At 37.7% G+C, this 18,896-nt stretch overlaps 1 protein-coding gene across 10 annotated transcripts in view; it reads left to right on the top strand.

Annotated features, from left to right (window-relative positions):
• TJP1 (tight junction protein 1) overlaps positions 1–18,896 on the top strand; it is a 306,237-nt gene that overhangs the window by 210,702 nt on the left and 76,639 nt on the right. For all 10 annotated transcript variants that reach the window (XM_043983429.1, XM_043983431.1, XM_043983433.1 and 7 more), the window contains one exon: positions 8,981–9,037. In XM_043983429.1, the coding sequence (XP_043839364.1) occupies positions 8,981–9,037 (57 nt within the window). The remainder of the gene's footprint in view (positions 1–8,980; positions 9,038–18,896) is intronic.

Here is an 18,896-nt window from a genome sequence, read left to right on the forward strand (position 1 = left end):
TTTTTATTTGTTATTAATGTTGTCTATTTACAGTTTTTCAAACATTGGATCAATTCTGTTTTTCTGGTATAATTACAACCTGGTTATCACACATTTTTTTTTTTGTTTAATATGTAGTTGTGAACGCTTTGCTAATTTTTTCCCTCAATTTTTGCATTGATATACATTAGGAATATTGTCCTATAGTTTTCCTAGTTATCCAGAGTTAGGGTTTGACTAGGCATTGGCCTTGGACCGGTGGGTAAGGTATTTCAAGAGACGGGGATAGTATAAAGTTGAACTGTTAACTAACTATAAGGTTTCCTTGGGTTTCTTTGAGGCCTGTGGTTAGCCTCAAAAATACCAAGTGGTGAAGAGATTGGAGGTCACAATAAGAACGTGTATATAGGTTTATGAGGAGGTCAACATAATGTCAGAGAGAGGAATTTAGGAATTCTTGTGAAACACTTATAGGTGTTGCTAAGATCATCCCTGTGTGTGGCTAAGATGTAGTGAAAGTTTAGTCTCCAAACTTCTAATTGTACAACCCTGATGTATTTTTTTTCTTTGGTGGTGGTTGCTATGTGGCACTCGCACAACTGCTGCTATGGGTGCTCATATTGAAGTTAAGTTATAACTGGGAAGCCAATATCTGGCTCGGAAGGGGGAAGGTTGGGATCATGAAGTGAGGTGGAGGCAGAGTTGGGAGGATTGTTCTGTAATGAAAGGATAGACTTATTGGAAAGAAGTCTCATGTATTTATGTATGTCTTGTCTGTATAGGGAAGACGGGGTGTGACTCATCTTTCCACTCTTAGGTTGATCCCACTGTCCTTGGGGATCATGCCATAGCTTTTCAGGGGATTTCAACCTTAACTTTGGTGGTGTAGGTCATGGGAGTGGAGGATATTGAACTAGGAGGCCAGGGTTTTGAGGGAATGTTGACCTGTGTGTTGGAATCTCCTAGTACAGTATCAGGGTTTGGCATGGAGAACAAGTCTGTGAGCTGGGAATTGAACTTAACTGAGGAAAAAGAGAAGAGCATGAGCTGATAAATTTCAAGGAGATTTGGATAAAGTGAATCTCCCTGAAGGAGAGGTTGTTGAGTGATGGCAGCAAAGGGAGTTGGTAGTTTCTAGAAGAGGCAGTGGAGAGCAAGGGGTATATATGCCTACTCCTACTATACCAACATATTGTGGAGATATGAGGTGTAGTCAGTACTGGAAAGAATAGATAGGGATAGAATAAAGTGTCTTTTGGTTAGATGGTTGGTCTTTGAGTACAAGCATATGGAAGGAGCACAAATGGAGGAGGTCTAAGATAGAGGAAGTAATGGCAGAGCTGGATTAGAACTGGGAAAGGGCTTAGGAGAAAGGTGAATGTGAGGAGAGAACAAGAAAGTGGTGGCAGGGGAAGGGAGTGATATTTCCTTTGGCTGGTGGGGATTCAGCATCACTGAAATTGTAGTAGTATAACAATAATGTAAATTAAACAGCAATAAAAATCAAAATTTTTAACATGATATAATTATGAAGATTAAAAGCATCTGCAAAAATGAGTTGTAGTGAAAAACTAAATGGAGTTTAGTTTTGTGTACTGTCTCCCTTCTTTTCCTCCCTCATTTATCTCTTGTTAAAATGGCTGACTTGACTGGCTGGTTTTCTGGGAAGGTTGTAGTCTAGCCATAGAATGTCTAGCCTTTGAGTATCTTTTGCCTGGGCCTTCTACCTACAAGAGTCTTTGGAATCATTTTTGTAAGTTTCTTTTTAGTGGCCCTCGTAGACAAGGTCTTGGCAGCAAGAGAATATTTGAGTCATAGGCTGGGTCCCTGAGGGGGGTAGGGTTCTGATTTTGGATGCTCTGATCATAGAGGTCAGAGACCTAGTGCCTAGGATTCTCCAGTTCTAGAGTTTAGAGGTTTGGTGTTAAAATCTCATTCTGCCTTGGTTTTGGAAGTGAGACAGTTGTAAGGTATTAAGAATTGTGTGAGGGGGGCAGCTAGATGGTGCAGTCGATAGAGCCCTGGCCCTGGAGTCAGGAGTACCTGAGTTCAAATGCGGCCTCACACACTTAACACTTACTGGCTGTGTGACCCTGGGCAAGTCACTTATCCCTCATTGCCTCACAAAAAACAAAAACAAAAACAAAAACAAAAACAAAAAACAAACAAACAAAAAGAATTGTGTGAGGCTTTGTTCTTGAGCTCAATCTTTTCTTGCAACTGAGGAATTTTCCTTGGTTTCAAAAAAGGTGATAATTAGAGCCCTTGGCTGTAGTGTTGATGATCAAGTAAAGGCAGAAGATTGCACAAGGAGAGACTTTAGGCAAAAGCTCTCCCTCCTGGTTTGCTTCTTCTACCATAGCTGTTGTACCCTACTTACTCACGCCATATAGCTTTCCATTGTACTTTGAATTAAATATATATTAACTTAATTAAAATTTGGACTTTAGGATTCTGTTTATGACAAAATGTCATTTGGTATGATCAATTTGAATATTGTAATCTATTGATCAGTCATATATTAGGATGTTTTCAATTTGGGCTTGAAAGTAGAGCTTGTTATACAACATGTCATAACCCTGTGGTATAGATGGTATAGTTTCAAGACCTCTGATCTCTAAGTTAGTGACCCATGTTCAGGTCCAAACCCTGCCTCTAGCTATGTCATCTTGAACAAGTTGATTTTTGTTACTTTTACTAATAGATGACATTTATGTGGCACTTAAGGTTTGCAAAAACACTTTACTTAACTCAGTCAGTCCTCAGTAACTGAATCAGTTATAGCAGTTTCAACAGGAGACTGAAAAGTTTTGACTTGTTCAAGGTCTTACAACTAGCAGTTGTCAAGAGTTTGAGTTATAAACCAGCTCTTTTGATTCTAAGTCCAGTACTATATTTATGATTCTAGGATACCTTACTGATATCATTTGGGAAAATTGTACTGAAAGGGCTGTGCCCCAAATGGTCATGATTTTCACCTTCTGGGTTTTAGTTGTCTCATCTGTCAAATAAGGCAGGGGGTAGGTGTGGGTGGGAAGGTTAGCATGGAGGATCTCTAAGGTCCCTTGTAGCTCTTTTTAAAAATAAGATTTTTAAAAAAATTCTTTGTATATGGTCATGAATATGATTGCCTCATTGGAGAGAAGTGCAAATTTTCAGTGTAGTTTCTAGGAAAGGACGAATAGCTTAGTAAAATAAAATCACCTATAATCTGGATATTGAAAAATGCATTTCTTTTCTGTACATAAATTAAAGATTTAAGAACTCATTCAGCATACTTTCTTCCTTTGATTATCTTTGCCTTTTATATTTTTTCTTCCTCTGTCTCACTTTTAGGTACCTGTTTGTTACCTTGCCAATTCTCATACTCTTATTCCCTTCCCCATTCAGTTAGCATTCAGCTGTATAGTACAATGAAACTGACTAGAATTATGATCTGAAGTTTTGGCAGGCAGCCTTTCAGAACTGGTGATCTGGGTGGTTTCTCTGCCAGCTGGAATTCAGAACAGAGAAACCAAACAGACTTCTGGCAAATTCTAAAGTATAGCTTTCTGTTTCTTTAGAAATTGTGATTCCAGTCAGTTGATGGAGCCTCAGAAATGCACATAAGACTTCTAACACACACTTTGGCTTGCAATTGTGTTTGGTGCTTGTCGAGCTTTGCTAATTGTGTGTTGAACTTAAATTCTGTGCAGTGGAGTAATCTCATAATTTTAGGGCTGAAAGAGACCTTAAAGATCATCTAGCTTGACCTCCCCTATCTATCTATCTATCTATCTATCTATCTATCTATCTATCTATCTATCTATCTATCTATCTATCTATCTATCTATCTATCTATCTATTCATTTATTTTAACAGATGAGGGTTAGTTTAGTGCTAGTTAGAATCAGGAAGAACTGAATTCATATCCTCCCTCAGATATTTACTTCTTATCTATGACCATAGTCAAGTCGTTGAACCTCTGGTCTTCAGGTGTTATTTTCTTTAATCAATCAATGAATCACAGTAAGTACTTATCTAAAAGTTTATTAGGTGCCAGGCACTGTGCTCAAGGACTAGGGATACAAAGGAAGACAAATAAATGAGAGGGGGTTTGACAAGATGGCTTCTGAGGTCCCTCCCCACTCTAAAACTGTGAATCTATGATCTTAGTTCACAAAGATTGGAACTTTGGGCTTCCCAACTCCTTTAAAACATAATTCTGAGAGGCCTGCTGAGAACACTTAGATAGATAATAATAACCAGAACCATAATTTTGTAGCTTGAAGGGGACCTCTGAGATCACCTAGTCTAACCCCCCCCGCCCCTTTTAAAAAGAAGCAGTTTTTATTTTGGTTTTGAACATTCATTTTTGTTCTGTATATGTGAAAAGTTAGACTCTTGTGTCACTTATTTCAGAGAGACAGCAAAGCACATACATCTGTTCTAGCCCCTCCTCAAACATTCCTAAAGGGTCCTAAAGTAGAAAACAAAACAAAAAAACTGGTTGGATCTGGTTGGTGCTCCTTGAGGTGGGCTAAGTGAATTTTAGTAAACCCAACTTCTTTCTGCACATGCTTAATAGTTATTAATGAGTTCATGAATATCAACTATGCTTCTGGGAAGGATTAGATAGCCATTTTCTGAACATGTGATACATGGAAATGTATGTAATGGGAGAGAACATACTAAGGGGTTACAAGACTTCTGGGAAGACTGTGAACCTCCCATCCAATTGGAGAAAGGAAGGGGGAGGGACTTGAAGGGATATAAACTTGTCTGTAACTTTGTTCAAAGGCACTTCTCTGAGCATAGGCATTCTAGTGAGAATGCAATAAAAAGCCTTCATCTATACTCTGTTGCAAGTCTGATTATTTGTAAATACTTTACTTTCAACATAATAGATAGGTTATATGTACAATCATGTTAAATGTATTTCCACATTAGTCATATTGTGAAAGAAGAATCAAAATAAAAGGGAAAAACCTCAAGGAAGAAAAAAACAAACCCAAAATGAACGTAGTATGCTTTGATCAGTATTCAGACTCCATAGTTCTTTTTTTGGATATGGAGAGCATTTTCCATCATGAGTCTTTTGGAATTGTCTTGAATCATTGCATTGCCAAGAAGAGCTAAGTCTTATCACAGTTGATTATTGCATAGTGTTGCTGTTACCGTGTACGATGTTTTCCCAGTTCTGCTCACTTCACTCAGCATCAGTTAATGTAGGCCTTTCTAGGTTTTTCTGAAATCACCCTGCTCTTCATTTCATATAGCACAATAATATTCAATTACATTCATATACCACAGCTTGTTCAGCCATTCCCCAGTTGATGGGCATCCCCATAATTTCCAATTCTTTGCCACCACAAAAAGAGCAGCTATAAATATTTTTGTACATGTGGGTCCTTTTCCCTTTTTTTTTTTTTTTTTTTTTGGTGAGGCAGTTGGGGTTAAGTGACTTGCCTAAGGTCACATAGCCAGTAATTGTTAAGTTCCTGAGGTCGGATTTGAACTCGGGTCCTCCTGAATCCAGGGCTGGTGCTCTATCCACTGTGCCACCTAGCTGCCCCCCCCCCTTTTCCCTTTTTTATTCTCTTTTTGGGATACAGACTTAGTAGTGGTATTGCTGGGTCAAAGGGTTTGCACAGTTTTATAGTCCTTTGGGCATGTTCCAAATTGTAGAGCTTTTTACTTAGATTTCTTCTTTTAAAAACTGGCTTTTATATCTTTTGACCATTTGTCCCCTGGGACATGGCTCTTATTCGTGTGTGTGTGTGTGTGTGTGTGTGTGTGTGTGTGTGTGTATTCCTTTTGGCTATCATATCTTTGTTAGGGAAATTTGCTGGAAAGATTTTTCTCCCCATTTGTTTCCCTTCTGATTTTAATGGTTGATTTTGCTTATGCAGAAGTTTTTCAGTTTTATTTGATAAAAATTAGCCATTTTCTCTCGATTGATCTTTATCCCTTGTCTGGTCATGTATTTTTCCTTTGTTTAAAGTTCAGAAATGTATCTTGTTCCTTACTTCTCTAATTTGTTTATAATGTGAGTTTTATGTATAGAGCATATATCCATTTGGAGTTTATTTTGTTGTATTGTGAGATATTGGTTTAAAGCTAATTTCATCTTACTAGTTTTTGTTTAATAGCATATCCTTATTAAAGTAGTTAGTCTTTGGGTTTATTAAACATTATGCTACTATGCCAGTTGGTTATTTTGTATATCCAGTCTATTCTGTTGATCAGTCCCAGATCTTTTTGTTGGCTAGTAAAGCTATCCCCTTGCTATACTTGTTTTGAATTTAATACCAAAGTAACTTCTGAAAACACAAAACATTTAAGCCAGAAAACAGTGTGCCATGAGTTGTTAATTGAGGATGATACAGCAATTATAAATGATGGAGATTACATTTGAGTTTGATTTTTTAAAAACAGGCTGAAATGTAATAGGTAAGAAGAGGTCATTCTATGGAAAAGTGACTGCATGAGCAAAATTATGTAGATGAGATGGCATGGTATGATTTTTATAAGAGTAGACCTCTGCAGGTATAGAGTGAATGGGGTTGGGTATAATTTGAGGTAAACCTAGAAAGACAAGGTGGTACTAGAATGTTACTCAAGTAATAGGTAGTCTCTTAGAGATGTGACTTAGCAGATGAATAGCTTGACTTGATCTGTCCTGGATAGAACAGAGGAAGGAGAGACACAAACAGCTATATCAAAGCTATTGTAATAGTACAGATAGACAAAATCAGTCTGAACAAGGATGAGGCAGTAAGAATTGAGGAGTGAAACATGAGAATTGGTAAATGATTAAATAGAAAGAGATCATGGGAGGAGTCAAAGATAATGCCAAGGTTATCCAAAAGGTACAGATTCTCTATTGAAATTTCATGCTTTGTAAAATGGTGATCATTAGACTTGTAGTTCTTACTTCACAGGATTGTCATGAAGATTAAAATGGAAGCAACAGTATTAATTTTATAGTAGTTGCCCTTTAAGAAAGCTAGGAGTCTGTCCTCTGAATTTGGTTAGGTCAGAATACTAGAGAGATAAAAAGTCCAGGTAATTGGGCATTAGTGGGAGTTTGCCAGAGTTCCGACAGCTTTAGGAACTACATCTTATACGTTATTTTAAAAATAGCTATAATGCATGACCATGCTGTGTAAGAATTTAAATTTTTAGGAATAGACTTGAATGGACATTTCTACTTTCTGACTCATGGCTGCTTCCCTGGTGAATATGAAGAAGTTGGGGAGTAGCCAATCCTTTAAATGCTTAGTTATAAAGTCAGGTCATTAATTTTAAAACTTTTTTATTTTTTAATTTTATGGTTCACGAATGTTTTATTACATTTCAATCATGAGGTTGAATCACCTTATTTTAACCCTAGCTTGACTATTTGGCCTGGTCAGCAGAGATCTATTTCAGCGACTAGATAGTTGATGTAGGAATTGGGTCTTTGGACGACCAAGTTATGAGAGTCTTGTAACCTTTCTGAAGTATTTTTTATTTTTATTTTTTTTAGTGGGGCAATGGGGGTTAAGTGATTTGCCCAGGGTCACACAGCTAGTAAGTGCCTAGTGTCTGAGGCTGGATTTGAACTCAGGTACTCCTGACTCCAGGGCCAGTGCTCTATCCACTGCGCCATCTAGCTGCCCCTGTCTGAAGTATTTTTAAGTGTATATGGGGGGGGGGGCTCTCTCAATGGGATGAAGTGCCTCCTATTGACCCCACAGTTAGGTAGATGCATGCTTTACAAGGAGTAAAAATATGTGTATTGCAAAAATCAGTACTCCAGCTCTTATTGTTTTAAGAAAAACATAACATCATCAACAGCATAACAGAAATGAAGATGAATTGTCATTTCATATTTAGCACTTGGGAGACAGATAAAGGAGTTTAGTCATTTTTCAGTCGTATTGGTTTCTTTGTTACCCCATTTGGGGTTTCCTTGGCAAAGATTCTGGAGTAGTTTGCCATTTCCTTCAGCTCATTTTATAGGTGAGAAAACTATGAAGCAAACAGGGTTAAGTGATTTGCCCAGGGTCACACAGCTAGTAAGTGTCTAAGGACTGATTTGAACTTGGTCTTCCTGACTCCAAGCCCTGTGCTCTATCCTTTGTGCCACCTTTATAGCTGCCCTGGAGACAGATGTGAATGTATTTTAAGCTTTTAAGACTCATGCCTTGAAGCCTGAGGGACAGTTTTTAGATTGATGAAGTCTAGATGATGGAGGTGAACTAGATAGTGTATAGGTGGGGAACCTAAAAGAGAATGGCTAATCCTATTGAGAATAGGTAAACCCAAAAGAATATGTTTAATTCCATTGAAATTAGGTTTATAAAGAATGATAATGGGAGCTGGAGTGAGGATGAGACTTCAGATATAATTCTTATTCAGTGTCCAGGTGTTAGTAGTAATAGTATTATATATTTACTAGAATTGGTATTTTTCCATGTTGTAAATTAAGTTTGGGATTTGATTATAAAGTAAAGTTGAAATTAGGTAGAACAGCAAAATTGATTTATTATACTGAATTATTGACCCAAAGACATGGAATGTCCTTATGTGTTTTCCTGTAATGTGTATTTATAATGGAATTTGAAATACTTTAATATTTTAAAGATGCAATTCATATGGAATTGACTGACTTGACTTTAATTGATTATTACTATTTGGTTAATTTTTTCAAAGTAGAGAATTGTGCTACAACAAAAGGATAGATAGAAGATAATTATTGTTTTTAACATTTTGGCCAGGTGAGGCATCTATCCAAGTTGTTAAAAACAAAGAAAGTTCCAGTATATAGTTTCCTGTCACTTTGAAAAAACACCAAACCCAAACCAAAACTACTGTCTCTTCTATAACTATAAAATTGGAGTATCTTTAACACAGGGGAAGTTGTTATTCTTTAATGTTAAATTGTTTGCTGATGATACAGTAATTTTTTTTTCCTTTGAAGAACACAAATTAGTAATATATACTAAAGTTAGTCTCTTTTCTCTTCTTTTGCCAGAGCACAACAATGGAGGAAACAGCTATATGGGAACAACACACAGTGACACTTCACAGGGTGAGTTTTACCACAGTAAAAAGCTAACTCAGGATATTGATTTAAAACAATAGAGTAAATCCAGATGTCAGGAAGCAAAAGAAGGAAATTAAGTGCTTTTTTCCCCCTTTTTTTTTTGGTTTAAAATTAGTTATTGTTCTTTGCCAAGATCATTGTTAAATGATTTTTTTTTGACATAACAGAATTTATTTGGCTAACAGGCTTTCTGAATTTTGGATGATACAGAATTTTTATTGTATTAAGTTCAAATTCCCTAAATTTTGAGTAATTTGACAGACAAGAACATGTTGGCATGTTGTTATGTACTTCAAAAAACTTTCAGAAGTTTGCTGTCAAGTCCACAAATGGGCTTGATTGTGTTTTTTTTTTTAAATAGACTACTTCTAAAATGCTTTATATTTTTTAGGGTTTTGTTTTTTTTAAGTGAGGCAGTTGGGGTTAAGTGACTTGCCCAGGGTCACACAGCTAGTAAGTGTTAAGTATCTGAGGCCGGATTTGAACTCAGGTACTCCTGACTCCAGGGCCGGTGCTCTATCCACTGTGCCACCTAGCTGCCCCCTATTTTTTAGGTTTTTGTCAAAACAAATGCACTGTCTAGCACAGTTGACATAAGATCAATAAATATTTGTTGATTTGATGTCAGTCATCTCTTCTAGAGTTTCTTCAGCTCAGAATCACTAACCTTTAAGCTAAAAGGGACCTTAAAGATTATCTAATAGTTCAATACTTTCATTTTAAAAAGTGAAGGAACTGAGACCTAGAAACATTTAGTGACTTGTCCAAGGTCATATTAGGTGGTTAGTGAGAGCCTGATAAGGTCTTTTTAGTTTGCTAATGATTCACTACTGCCTGTTGCCTACATAAGCTGCAAATGCTGTTCATTAACAGTTACTAATACTGAGAGCTGGGACTGGGAGGCTTAGCTGCCATAAACTCAACATAATTAATTATTCACATTCAGCAAACATTTATTGAACACGTTTTTTTTTTAAGTGAGGCAATTGGGGTTAAGTGACTTGCCCAGGGTCATACAGTGAACACATTATTTTTTAAAAATTCAGAACTTAAACATGAAAATGACTGTTGCATACATATAACATAGTAGAACAGAAAATAGGATTGTACATGAAACTATGAATCTTTATGTACAGCTTGGTCTTTTATATTTAAATACATAATAAATTTAATATGTGACTTTTAAAACTACCTTTCTTGTCTATGGTTTCTTCAAGCTTCTGTGCATTTTAAAAGTGCTTAAATGACTCTTTTTTATTTTCGGCAACCTAATCCTTAAACCTTCTTTACCACACCTCTTCCATTGAAGAAAAGAAAAACAAATCTTATAACAAATATGCATGGTCAAGCAAAAGAAATGTTCACCTTTTCTATATATGAAAAAGTGTGCCTTATTCTGCACTTTGAGTGGGTAGCATACTTCAACATATTAGGGCCCTGAAACCTTATTTGAACATTGCATTTGTAAGTCTTTGAAAGTTGTTTGCCCTTAAAATGTTGGGACCCAAATCCATGTTAAATCTCAGCATGCAGAGGCTTGGCCAAATCAGATTTACGTTGGAGTTTGTTGTTGTTGTTGTTTTTGGCAGGGCAATGAGGGTTAAGTGCAGGGTCACACAGCTAGTAAGTGTCAAGTGTCTGAGACCAGATTTGAACTCAGGTCCTCCTGAATTCAGGGTCGGTGCTTTATCTCACCGTGCCACCTAACTGCCCCTGAAATCAGATTTTCTTTGAATTGCTTTGAAATCAGTATTTACATACTAGAAACTTAGAGAAGATTTCCTGTCAAACCATGTCCACCTCAGAACAAGCAGCCATAATTTATTTTTCTCTTTTGATGAAGTGTATAGAATGTGCAGAAATGTCACATCTCTCTGGTCTAAGTGACTCACAGTCAATGTCTACAGTAGTCTGTGAAAATTTCTTTCATTTGTTCTTCAAAGAATATAATAACTAGCATTTAATGGAGCACTTTCTGTACCTTATCTCATTTGATCCTCACAACAACCTTGTGGGGTATGTACTATTATTTCCATTTTACAGTTGAGGAAACTATCCTTACAATGTTGTGTTATTATATTATTATTATTCCTGGTTCTGGTCTTTTAACTTTGCACCAGTTCATCTGAGTCTTCCTAGGTTTTTCTGAAATTATCCCTTCCATCATTTCTTACATGAGCACATACTTTGTGTATGTCACTGTGCTGTATGTTATAGAGAGTGGTGTCAAAGGTACATTGAAATGGAAGGCTCCATAGTTGTTGTTTGTCCTTCAGTCTCAAAGAGGACCATGACATCAGTAGGTGATGTCATGACTTGCACTGAATTGGATTTAAATGAGGGAGGGCTGTGCAAGGTCACCAACCTCACTCTCTCCTCCAGAGCCATCTGGGTCTAGTGGCAAGATATAGATAAGGATGACTGGAGATGGCCCCTGATGTTTAAGGCAATTGGGGTTAAGGGAGTTGCCCAGAGTCACACAGCTAGTAAGTGTCTGAGATAAGATTTGAACTCAGGTCTTCCCGACTGAAGGGCCAGTGCTTTTTATCCATCATACCACCTAACTGCCCCTGCAGAAACTTAGAAAACTATAAATTAGCGTTATCTATTTTATATTGTATTTTTATTTTGTTAAATATTTCTTGATTATATTTTAATCTGGTTCAGCTATGGAGTGTTGGGGGCCAGGCTCCATGTTATGTTTGTTGGACAATCTCTGCTGTAGAATAACTTGTTAAGGACATGGGTCCTTCCGTAAGGAATTTATAATCCACTACAGAGGAAAAGATACTACATACTACAGGTCTGAGTGTCATATGAGTGGTAAAAAGGGTTTCAGAGTTGATAATAATTTGGGATAAAAGATTGACTTGTACATCACTGTATTTCATAGACATATTTGACTCAAGTAAGTTGCTAAGATATTTAACATGACAGGAGGTGAGATACTATTTAGAAAACTGGTTCTCACCTCAAAATAATAGATTTGGAACTATCTTCAATCACTTCTGTCTTGATTAGAATCAGCTTCTGTGTTTCCTACTTTCTAGCTCTCAGCTTTTCCTCCAACTATTTCTACTTAATTCCCTCAATTCTTTACTTCTTTTCCTACTGAACTTTTCTGTTACATGCCCTTACCTTGCTGCCTTACTGTAAAATGCAGAATTGGTAATTAAATTCTTGTCTGAGATTCATTTCCCTCTACTTTCCATGTACATGGAAGCATGTGGGCTTCCTGTTTCCACTTGGCAGTTTTCTACCTTTCATAAAATTGATCTAGCTACTGGATAGAAAAGTAGAAGTAGGGGCAGTGAGGTGGCACAGTGGATAAAGCACTGGCCCTGAATTCAGGAGGATCTGAGTTCAAATCCACCCTCAGACACTTGACACTTACTAGATGTATGACCCTGGGCAAGTCACTTAACCCTCATTGCCCAGCGAAAACAAACAAACAAACAAAAAAAAAGAAAAGTAGAAGTAAAGAAAAGGCATGAAAGAAAAGAAGTGAAAAGAAGAGAATAGCATGACTGTCAGAATAAGATAATAAGGAAAAAGACCATGTTGTAAGTTTGGGAGATAGGAATGAAAGACTTAAGAAACAAAAGGAAATACATTAGGCTCAAGATAGAGGATAGAGCTGTGAGGAATAGGATTTTTCACAAGTAGAAGAATATAACATTTTGAGTTTGTAAACCTTATTTCCTAAATATTTGTTGCACTTTTAAGAGATTGTATATAGGCCATAGCATTTGCTTTATTTCACATGTGCATACGTCTGTGACTATGTATATATTAAGGGACCTTTATTGAAGAGGAAGGACTGACTCTAATGGTTATTAATCTTAGGAAGAATGAAAGTAAAAATATTGTAGAATATCATATTGATAGAGGCCATACTTGAACATGCTGTTGGTAATTTCTTCTGCATTCTGGGTCAAAAGGGTCCTCAAATCTTAAGCCAGTTTAGCTCAGATATTAAATCCGTGTCAGTCTTTATCTTTATTTTGGCCTCCAATCCTTGCTGTTTTTTCTCAGCCCATTTTCTCTTCCTTGACTTCACTTGCCTTCATAGTCTGGACCCTATTATTGATAATTTCAGCCCCCAAAATCTTAGCTGTCTGAATGAATCCTTTGCTTCCTTGTCCTATAACAACTAGTCATGTCTTGCTAAATCCCAGCCTAGTTTTCCCCCACTATCTGTTTTTCTACTTTGTTCCCATCTGTGTATATTTGAATACTTCTGGATAGTCACATAACCAGTTGCTGTGATGTTCCATACAAAGGTATTATCTGATGTCAGCTAGACCCTTTCTCATTGCTATATGGCATTCCTTTTATTCTTCCTTGATTAATTATGATCTACAGCAGGTCTTATAAAACTTTATTCCTTTTTGCCCAAATATGTCATACCATCTCCTCTCCTCAGCAGACTGTTTTACTTCCAATTTGGAGAAAATGAGGCCATCTCTTATGAAATGCTTCTTTCCTCCTTTACACCTCAGTCTCCTCTTATACCCATCCCTTATTTTCTCCTCCTTTACCCTATCCTCTCAGATAACTCCCTTTTTGTCAGGGCATCTATCCTTTAACTTGGGCTCTTGAATCATCCTTCCATTTGCTTTTATTTGTTTATTTGTTTTGTTGGGTGGGGCACCGAGGTAAGTGACTTGCCCAGGGTTACATAGCTAATAAGTGTCAAGTCTCTGAGGCTGGATTTGAACTCAGGTCCTCCTGAATCCAGGGCCAGCGCTCTATCCACTGTACCACCTAGCTGCTGCTGCTGCTGCGTGCACCCCCCCCCCCCCCATTGGCTTTTGTTTTGGTTTGGTTTTTTTAGTGAGGCAGTTGGGGTTAAGTGACTTGCCCAGGGTCACACAGCCAGTAAGTGTTAAGTCTCTGAGGCCGGATTTGAACTCAGGTACTCCTGACTCCAGGGCTGGTGTTTTATGCACTGTGCTCCCTAGCCGCTCCCCCCCCCCCCCCATTTGCTTTTGAGGGGAGGAATCATGCTCTGGAGTCAGAGAACATGGGTATCTGTGTTCAGAATCAACCTCTGTAACCTTGAGGAAGTCTTAAACTCCTGTGGCCTCACTTTCCTTATCTGCAAAATGCAAGGGTTATATTCGATGACCTTGAAGGTCAATTCTAACTTGCTTTTTAAGGACTGCACCAGTTTTTCTTTAGCAGTTAACTCCTAGAAAGGAATCACTTTGGGGGGGACACCCCTTACTTATTTAGGTTTTTTTTGCTGGGCATTGAGGGTTAAGTGACTTGCCCAAGGTCACACAGCTAGTGTCAAGTGTCTTAGACCGGATTTGAACTCAGGTCCTCTTGAATCCAGGGCTGGTGCTTTATCAACTGTGCCATCTAGCTGCCCCTATTTAGTTTTTTAAAATAAAAAATTAAGAAACAAAAATCCATTTCTTCTTACACTTACTTCCCTCACCAATTGAGAAAAAAAGAAAAATACAACCCTATTAGAAACATTTTTGATCAAGCAAAACAAATTCCTAAATTGGTCATTCCAAACCCCCCCCCCCCAACTTTTTTTTTTATCTTGGTCTGTACTTTGAGTCCACTATCTCTATAGCATATTTTATCCTGAGTCTGCTGTCATCATGATTAGTCATTGTTTTGATCAGAGTTCCTAAGTTTTTAAAAGGTGTTTCTCTTGACATGCTATTATTGTATAAACTGCTTCTACTTGTTTTGCCAACTTCATGTTTCATCAGTTCATATAAGTCTTTATAGTGGTCATTTCCTCAGTTTCCAGTTCTTTGCCATTACTTTTTTTTTTTTTTAGTGAGGCAATTGGGGTTAAGTGACTTGCCCAGGGTCACACAGCTAGTAAGTGTCAAGTGTCTGAGGCCAGATTTGAACACAGGTCCTCCTGACTCCAGGGCTGGTGCTCTATCCACTGTGCCACCTACCTGCCCCCATTTGCCACTACTAAAAGAAGTAATATAAATATTTTTGTATATCCTTACATTTTCTTTTGCTTATGTCTAATCCTTAAACCACTTTCCCTCTTATTACCCTCTTTGTCTTCTGTTTCCTTGTTGAGTAAAATATATTTCTGTACCTAACTATTTGTGTATATTTTTCCCTCCTTTGACCAGTTGTGAGTGAGGTTCAAGTGTTGTCTGTTTCCTCTACCCCTTCCTCCTTGTTTGTATAGATTTTCACTTGTGTAGCTGGATTATATAGTTTTCTCCATCCTTCTCCCTTCTACCCATCTCCTTGCACCCAGTGGATTCTTTCCCATCCCTTTTCGTTTTTCTCTTAAGATCATCAAATCATAATAGAATCCCTCCCAAATATCCTGTCTTAATTAGACTCTCTGTGTGACTCCTGATGATGATAAGGTTCTGGAGGGTACATATATAACATCTCACCATATTTGAATATAAACAGCTTCTCCTTATCTTTGTTTATTCCCTGATGATAATTTATTCATGTTTACTCTCTTATATTCTCTTGTCTCCTGTGTTTGTACTTCACAAAGTTTCTATACAACTCTGATATTTTCAACTAGGAATTCTTAGAAGTCTTCTATTTCAGTAAAAGGTCCATTGCCAAGCTTATTATAAGGAAGACCTGAGTTCTGATCCAGGTTCAGGCATTTACTAATTGTATTACCTGGGCAAGTCATATAAAATGGATTTAATAAAATAACACCTAAAGTCACAGGGGTTGAAGCAAAATGAGATATTGTTGAAGCACTTTGTAAACCCTAAAGCATTTGACTTCTTTCTGACCGGTTGTAGGTTTGTTTGTTTTGGACCTGGAAGCTCGGAATTTTGTCTAATATTCCTGGAAATTTTCACTGATGCTTTCATTCTATTTCTATTTTGCCTTCTGGTTCTAAAAGATTTAGTAGTTTTCTTGTATGATTTTTTTGGAGATACGCTATGTAAGCTCTTTTGTTGGTCATGGCTTTTAGGTAGTTAAATAATTCTTAAATGATCTCTCATCTTTTTTCCCAGCTCAGTTATTAAAATGAGATCTTAAATTTTCTTCTCTTTTTTCAGTCTTTTTTTTTTTTTAAAGTGAGGCAGTTGGGGTTAAGTGACTTGCCCAGGGTCACACAGGTAGTAAGTGTTAAGTGTCTGAGGTCGGATTTGAACTCAGGTACTCCTGACTTCCAGGGCCAGTGCTCTATCCACTGCGCCATCTAGCTGCCCCTATTTTTTCAGTCTTTTGACTTGCAAGTAATCATCTCTTGTTTGGTTCATTTTAATATTCATGGGGTGTGTTGCTTGGGCAAAAGTTTTATATCTCTTGTTACATGCATTAGCTGTCTTTTCCAGTCACTGCTAGCTTTTATGGTGGGGTTCTTTTTTTGTTAACTCATTCTTTCAGCCTATTTTCTGACTTTGGATTTGATATTAAGACCAGGCTTTGTACACTTCTGGAGGGAATGTCTGGGCTGGCCCTTTTCTTCTTTTCTTGGGGTTTTGAGTGCTATTCCTATGGTCTCAGAAACAACTCAGGCTTGGGTGCTGCAAATTTTAAGTGTTTCCAAAATGGTCTGATTTGGGGCAAAGTCTGATTGCTCCCTCACTGGTATGAGATCTATGAGTTTCTGACCTAAGTTTGGATCTGAGCAATCTACTATGGGCTTATATTGGAATGCCACTCCTAAGTTATAGGTCTCCTCCTCAGTCAGCCCCTGGATCTGTAAGTAGTGAGTGACAGAGCTGCCAGTTGGCATTTAATCCTGTACCATGTACAAGATTGGGTTCTTCTTTGCTGGATTTGGAATATTTTCTTGCCTTGATGCACAGCGTTTCGGTTTGATGGAATGCTCTCTGCATTCCTGGGGCCATTCCTGGCTAGGCCCATCCCCAGTGTCTGCAGACCTCTCTGTTTGCCTATGCTAAACCTGTGCTAAAAAATGAGTTACTGTGACTTTAAAAAATACCAACACATTGCTGATTAAAACTTTGGTGGTCTGCCCCATTTTCTAGATCTATTTGGACATGTTGGGGGGTGGGGGGAGACTTAGCTCTACTTCTTTCAGCTACTCTGACATCTTGGCTCTGCCTCCTAATTCACTTTTCAGTCCATTGCAGTCTTTTGACCCCACCACTTGACTTATTTCTGTCTTTCCAAAGTTTATTCCAATAATTTAGCTATAAATGCAGAATCCCCTTCTCATTATTTGTTTTTCTTGATTGCTTTGCACATTCTGATGGTAATAACCCATTTTCTTCAACATTTTCTCCTTTGGAATCTCTTCCTTGATTCTCTTTCTACCTGATGTTCCTTCTTAGACTTCTTTTCTGTATCATCATTTTTCTTCCATTCACTGTTTGTGGCATCCACCAACATTCATTTTTTGGGCTCTCTTCTCTTTCTACACTTCAGTTGTCATGGTTCAGTTATGTATATACAAAGGACTTCCAAACACATTTATACAGTGCTATATTTATAGAGCGCTCTCTGCTGAACTTAAGTTCCATTTTACTAGTAGTCATTCCAGAGGCAAATATTAAGGGGGAAAAGAAGCATTTCAAGCTTTTAAGGCAAATGTTGTTGTTCAATTGTGTCCCACTTTTTGTGACCCTGTGGACCATACTGTCCATGAATTTCTTGGCAAAGCTACTGGAGAGGTTTGTCATTTCCTTCTCTAGCTCATTTTACAGATGAGGAAACTGAGGTAAACAGTGGTTAAGTGACTTGCACAGGGTCATACAATTAGTAAATGTCTGAGACTGAATTTCAGTTCAGTTTTTCCTGACTCCAGGCCCAGTGCTCTGTCCACCTTCTTTACATGCATTGTGATTGAATTAAGGCAAGCAGTTAGAATTGAGAGGTACACTACAGATACAAGGTGATGGCATTATTTTTATTAATGATCTGATTTGTCAGCATACAATTAGAATTTTTGCCACTTCTGCCATGTTTCTGTGGAAAATGCACTTTAAGATCCATATTTTCTGCTTCTCACACTGGTCCCTTAGAACTGGGTTTTTTCTTTCTCTAATATAAGTTAGTTACTTAGTTTCTACAAACAACAACATATAATAGATACTTAATGACTTGACTGATGTTAAAGTATGCTATAACCATGTTCTCTGTCAGGTACTGAGGTAGCTAGGTGGTGCAGTAGGTAGAGCATTGGGCATGGAGTCAGGAAGACCTTAGCTCAAATACGGTCTTACTATCTGGCACGTCACTTAAACTCTATTTGCCTCAGTTTCCTCATCTGTAAAATGAGCTGGAGAAGGAAATGGCACTGTAGTATCTTTGCCAAGAAAACCTCAGATGGACTCACAGAGTCAGACACAACTGAAATGACTGAACAACATATCAGATACTGTACTAAGTTCTGAGAATACAAAGAAGGAAAAACAAAAACTGACTCTGGTATCAAAGAGCTCACAGTCAAATACAAGAGACAGTCATATATAAGGGATAAATTGGAGAGAATCTTAGAGGGAAGGAATTTGCATTAAAGGGGATCAGAAGTGCAGTGGATAGAACACCAGCTCTGGAGTCAGGAGGACCTGAGTTCAAATCAGACATTTAACACTTAGTAGCTGTGTGACCCTGGACAAGTCACTTAATTCCAATTGCCTCACCAAAAAACCCCCAACAAAACACAAAAACAAAACACACACACACACACACAAAAGGGGGACCAGAAAAAGTTTCTTGCAAAAGGTGGAATTTTCATTAGGCTCCACAGGAAGTCAGGGAGTAGAGATGAGGAGTGTGAGAACATTTTTGGCTTAGGGATACCCTATGGTCTAGAGATAGAACATTGTGTGTAAGGACCAGCAACAAGGTTATTGTCATTAGATTGTAGAGAATGTGAAGGAGTGTGGGTTCTAAAAAT

This window comes from Dromiciops gliroides, chromosome 2 (assembly GCF_019393635.1).
Source record: "Dromiciops gliroides isolate mDroGli1 chromosome 2, mDroGli1.pri, whole genome shotgun sequence".
NCBI lineage: Eukaryota > Metazoa > Chordata > Mammalia > Microbiotheria > Microbiotheriidae > Dromiciops > Dromiciops gliroides.